The sequence below is a fragment of the Ascaphus truei genome, chromosome 17 (assembly GCF_040206685.1).
Source record: "Ascaphus truei isolate aAscTru1 chromosome 17, aAscTru1.hap1, whole genome shotgun sequence".
Classification (NCBI taxonomy): domain Eukaryota; kingdom Metazoa; phylum Chordata; class Amphibia; order Anura; family Ascaphidae; genus Ascaphus; species Ascaphus truei.
Window position 1 is genome coordinate 6,302,979 of NC_134499.1, and position 6,000 is coordinate 6,308,978.

Consider the following 6,000-nt stretch of genomic DNA (forward strand, 5'->3'; position numbering starts at 1 on the left):
AACAACAGGTCATGGGAATAAGTGCTTCAGAAATAAAAGTAACATTAAGGAAGAGGAGTCCCTGCCCCGAGGAGCTTACAGTCTAATTGGTAGGTAGGGAGAACGTACAGAGACAGTAGGAGGGAGTTCTGGTAAGTGCGTCTGCAGGGGGCCAAGCTTTATGTATCATGTGTTCAGAATATCCACAGTGCTATTCATATGCTTCTTTAAGCAAGTGTGTCTTAAGGTGGGTCTTAAAGGTGGATAGAGAGGGTGCTAGTCGGGTTTTGAGGGGAAGGGCATTCCAGAGGTGTGGGGCAATCAGTGAGAAAGGTTTAAGGCGGGAGAGGGCTTTAGATATAAAGGGGGTAGAAAGAAGACATCCTTGAGAAGAACGCAAGTGTCGGGATGGTGCATAGCGAGAAATTAGGGCTGAGATGTAAGGAGGAGCAGAAGAGTGTAAAGCTTTAAAAGTGAGCAGGAGAATTGAGTGTGAGATATGCGATTTAATCGGAAGCCAGGAGAGGAATTTCAGCAGGGGAGACGCGGAGACAGATTTAGGAAAGAGTAGAGTGACTCTGGCAGCAGCGTTTAGGATAGATTGTAGGGGAGACACGTGAGAGGCAGGAAGGCCGGACAGCAGGAGGTTGCAGTAATCGAGACGGGAGAGAATGAGGGCCTGAGTTAGAGTTTTAGCAGTCGAGCAACAGAGGAAAGGGCGTATCTTTGTTATATTGCGGAGGAAAAAGCGACACGTTTTAGAAACATTTTGAATGTGAGAGAGGAATCGAGTGTGACCCCTAGGCAGCGTGCTTAGGCTACTGGGTGAATGATCGTATTTCCAACAGTAATGTGGAAGGAGGTAGTAGGGCCAGGTTTGGGATGAAGTATAAGGAGCTCTGTTTTTGCCATGTTAAATTTCAGTCGGCGGATGGCCATCCAGGATGATATCGCAGAGAGACATTCAGAAACTTTAGTCTGTACCGCAGGTGTATGGTCGGGGGTTGAAAGGTAAATTTGTGTCGTCAGCATAGAGGTGATATTTAAACCCAAAAGATGTGATTAAGTCACCTAGAGAGAGAGTGTAAAGAGAAAAGAGAAAGGGTCCCAGGACAGAGCCCTGGGGTACCCCAACAGAGCGATCAATAGAGGAGGAGGTGTTAGCAAAAGAGACACTGAAAGTACGATGGGAGAGGTAAGAGGAGATCCAGGATAGAGCTGTGTTACGAATACCAAGAGTATGGAGAATGTGAAGGAGAAGAGGGTGGTCCACGGTGTCAAATGCTGCAGACAGGTCGAGAAATATGAGCAGAGTGTAATGACCTCTGTCTTTGGCAGCATGGAGGTCGTCAGTTATTTTAGTGAGGGCTGTTTCCGTGGAGTGAGCAGTGCGGAAGCCAGATTGTAGAGGGTCTAGGAGAGAATAGGTGTTGAGAAAATGGAGCAAGTGAGAGAAAACAAGACGTTCAAGGAGTTTGGAGGCAAAAGGCAGGAGGGAGACAGGTCGATAGTTAGAAGGACAGGTAGGGTCAAGCTTGCTGTTTTTGAGTAATGGTATAACGGTTGCATGCTTGAAGGAGGATGGAAAGGTGCCAGAGTAGAGGGAAGAGTTAAAAATCTGTGTGAGCACAGGGATTATAGAAGGAGCAAGAGGTTTTAGGAGATGGAAAGGAATGGGATCAAGAGGACAAGTGGTAGAGGGAGAAGAGGAGATCAGCAGTGACACATCCTCCTCCGAGATAGCAGAAAAAGAGTCAAGAAAGGCAGGAGGAGAGTTGGGAAGCGGTGTGGGATGGGAGGAGGCAACAGAAGGGATGTTCTGCCGTATGGATTCCACCTTTTCCTTAAAAAAGTCAGCAAAGTCCTGAAGTGAGATGGAGGAATAAGAGGAGGCAGCCGAGGGTGGTCTGAGTAGAGAGTCAAAGACAGAAAAGAGTCGGCATGGGTTAGACTTGTGTGTGTTGATTAGTGACTTATGAGGAGAGGCTAGCTAAATTAGATTTATTTACATTAGAAAAGAGGCGTCTAAGAGGGGATATGATAACTATATACAAATATATTCGGGGACAATACAAGGAGCTTTCAAAAGAACTATTCATCCCACGGGCAGTACAAAGGACTCGGCGCCATCCCCCCCATAATGTTGGAGGAAAGGAGATTTCATCAGCAACAAAGGAAAGAGTTCTTTACAGTAAGGGCAGTTACAATGTGGAATTCATTACCCATGGAGACTGTGATGGCAGATACAATAGATTTGTTCAAAAAAAAAAGTTGGACATCTATTTAAAAATGAAAGGTATACTGGGATATACCCAATAAGTATACATGGGAAGGATGTTGATCCAGGGATTAATCCGATTGCCAATATTTGGAGTCAGGAAGGAATTTATTTTCCCCTTATGAGATATCATCGGATGATATGACACTGGGGTTTTTTTGTTTGCCTTCCTCTGGATCAATAAGTAAGTATAGATATAGGATAAAGTATCTATTGTCTAAATTTAGCATAGGTTCAACATGATGGACGCATGTCTTTTTTCAACCTCATCTACTATGTAACTCCCGACATACACCGACTCGCAGGGACACAGCGTCAAAGGAAAACGCTGTTAATTCCCAAAGTAATCAAATGTGCGCTCAAAGAACAATTAGACTTGTTAATGGGAGCCAGTTCTAGTGGCCAGATGTTGATTCTCTGGTGAGCTCAGTGGGATTTGCCAGCACATCATCATCATCATGAGAGGGTAATCCAGTCCCGTCTTTGGGGCCCGAGTACGGAAACACGGACGGGATTAAAATCCCATGATGACGGAGTAGAGTTGACATTAGCTGGGTGGATCGGGTCAGCTTCTTGTGCCTCGGGAATCAGGCGTTGAAGGACCTCGGGCAGTGAAGGGTTAAAACCTTGGCGGTGTTCTCACCTGGGCCGGTTCTTGGACTGCTTGAGACATTCCTGGAAACAGTCGAGCGATTCCCAGAGCTGCAGGATACGCTCTTCCTCTGCGGGAAAGTTGATACTGTCTGGAACCTGCTGAGCCATTGCAGACCCTGCACAGAACATACAAGAACAGTTTGTCCCCCTTATAATAACCGTTTTACTTATTCAGACCGGGTGAAAATGTCAGGTTTTGCTCTTCTCCAGATCCGTTGCATGGAAGCATATTAGCTAAAGAAGCCTTCATAATTACTTTGCAGACACAGAGCATATGAAAAAGAATAATTGTCATGTAGCTTTGAGTACTAAAGTATAAAGCCATTACTTAAAGCTCGCAACAATCCCCCATCCAAAGCTTTCATTTTCCATGGAAAAAGTAGTTCACACTCATCCTAGGAGAGAATGTTTGAAGGCCCTCAAAGGAGAGACGGTGTGACTGGCCAAGCAATGGAGACCGACGAGTGACCCATCCCCACCCACCACGGGCCCTTATAATAACCGTATTCTGTGCAGGCAGTAACCCTCCAGCTCATACACGTAGGTTAGCAATATAATCCAATCCCATTGTCTGGATTCTCTTGACCCATGACAGGAGATTGGACTAGAAGATCCGCAGGACAGGTCTACATTTACCGACGCCGCCCAAATTAACCACTTAAAAAGACAAAATGAATGTGAAACACTGAGACGCTCACTGGTCCTTTTCCCATAAATAACCGGTTGCATTTACAGTAAAAAGTGAAAGCCCGTGAAGGTGACAGTGAATATCTTATCCAACGTGTGAAAGCTAACTTCGCTGTTTAAGTAACACTTTTCCTATGTAGCCCAATAGCCCAACGATATAAAGGCACAATGAGAAATGTCCCACTACAAACACAACTTTTACTAATGGATTATTCCTAATTTGCCTTTTAAAATGTGGGAGGGGGGGGGGGAAATCGGGAACCCCCGGTCCCCCCCCAAAAAATGTAATCTAAATGAAGAGCGATCATTGCTCCAGGACCTAAATCAGGGGGTTTTGGGAACCCCTGGACAAGTTATTTGTAAGAGTCAGACTTCACAGAAGTGTGTGAGCCCAAATCATGGAGACTGAGCCAGACCAGCATGTGTGATCTTACACATAAAACATACACAGAAGGGATGGAGTTTAGGGGTGTTAGGGGTTGAGTGTAATATACAGGCATACCCCGCATTAACGTACGCAATGGGACCGCAGCATGTATGTAACACAGGCATACCCCGCATTAACGTACGCAAATGGGACCCGCAGCATGTATGTAAAGCGAAAATGTACTTAAAGTGAAGCACTACCTTTTTCCTACCAATCGATGCATGTACTGTACTGCAATCGTCATATACGTGCATAACTGATGTAAATAACACATGTGTAACAGGCTCTATAGTCTCCCCGCTTGCGCACAGCTTCGGTACAGGTAGGGAGCTGGTATTGCTGTTCAGGACGTGATGACAGGCGCATGCGTGAACTGCCGTTTGCCTATTGAGCGAGATGTACTTACTCGCGAGTGTACTTAAGTGAGTGTTCTTAAACCGGGGTATGCCTGTACAGAGAACGGATGGTGTTTAGGGGCGTGAGAAATGGAGGCCTGGGTATGATATACACAGAAGGGATGGAGTTTAGGGGGTGAGGTGTGTGTGGAGACAAGCAATTAGGTGGGGGGGGGGGGCGAGACGGGTTAGGTGGAGAGGGGGGGCGAGACGGGTTAGGTGGGGGGGTGGGGCGAGGCGGTTAGGTGGGGGGGTGGGGCGAGACGGGTTAGGAGGGGGGGGGGCAGACAGGTTAGGAGGGAGGGGGCAGACAGGTTAGGAGGGGGGCAGACAGGTTAGGAGGGGGGGGCAGACAGGTTAGGAGGGGGGGGGTAGACAGGTTAGAAGTTGGGGCAGACAGGTAGAGGGGGCGGGCAGACAGGTTAGAGGGGGGCGGGCAGACAGGTTAGAGGGGGCGGGCAGACAGGTTAGAGGGGGCGGGCAGACAGGTTAGAGGGGGCGGGCAGACAGGTTAGAGGGGAGGGCCAGGCAGGTTAGGGGGGGAGGGCCAGGCAGGTTAGGGGGGAGGACCAGACAGGTTAGGGGGGGAGGGCCAAGGTTAGAGGGGGGGGGGGCAGACAGGTTAGGGGGGGGCAGACAGGTTAGGGGGGGCAGACAGGTTAGAGGGGGGGGCAGACAGGTTAGAGGGGGGGGGCAGACAGGTTAGAGGGGGGGGGCAGACAGGTTAGAGGGGGGGGGCAGACAGGTTAGAGGGGGGGGGCAGACAGGTTAGAGGGGGGGGCAGACAGGTTAGAGGGGGGGGGCAGACAGGTTAGAGGGGGGGGGCAGACAGGTTAGAGGGGGGGCAGACAGGTTAGAGGGGGGGGGGCAGACAGGTAGAGGGGGGGGGCAGACAGGTTAGAGGGGGGGGGCAGACAGGTTAGAGGGGGGGGGCAGACAGGTTAGAGGGGGGGGCAGACAGGTTAGAGGGGGGCAGACAGGTTAGAGGGGGGGGCAGACAGGTTAGAGGGGGGGGGCAGACAGGTTAGAGGGGGGGGGGCAGACAGGTTAGAGGGGGGGGGGCAGACAGGTTAGAGGGGGGGGGGCAGACAGGTTAGAGGGGGGGGGCAGACAGGTTAGAGGGGGAGCAGACAGGTTAGAGGGGGGGGCAGACAGGTTAGGGGGGGGGCAGACAGGTTAGGGGGGGGGAGACAGGTTAGGGGGGGCAGACAGGTTTGGTGGGGGGACGACGACGACAGGTTAGGGGAGGGGCGACAGGTTAGGGGGGGGCGACAGGTTAGGGGGGGGCGCGACAGGTTAGAAGTTGGGGCAGACAGGTTAGAGGGGGCGGGCAGACAGGTTAGAGGGGGCGGGCAGACAGGTTAGAGGGGGGCGGGGCAGACAGGTTAGAGGGGGAGGGGCCAGGCAGGTTAGGGGGGGAGGGCCAGGCAGGTTAGGGGGGGAGGACCAGACAGGTTAGGGGGGGGAGGGGCCAAGGTTAGAGGGGGGGGGCAGACAGGTTAGAGGGGGGGCAGACAGGTTAGGGGGGGCAGACAGGTTAGAGGGGGGGGCAGACAGGTTAGAGGGGGGGCAGACAGGTT

General features: G+C 51.0%; 1 protein-coding gene across 1 annotated transcript in view; it reads right to left on the minus strand.

Moving 5' to 3' along the window:
* Positions 1–3,050, minus strand: part of IARS1 (isoleucyl-tRNA synthetase 1) — a 61,272-nt gene extending 58,222 nt beyond the window's left edge. The window contains 1 exon segment of the mRNA XM_075575050.1: positions 2,901–3,050. Within this exon segment, the coding sequence (XP_075431165.1) occupies positions 2,901–3,040 (140 nt within the window). The 5' untranslated portion in view covers positions 3,041–3,050.
* Positions 3,051–6,000: the final 2,950 nt, after the last annotated feature.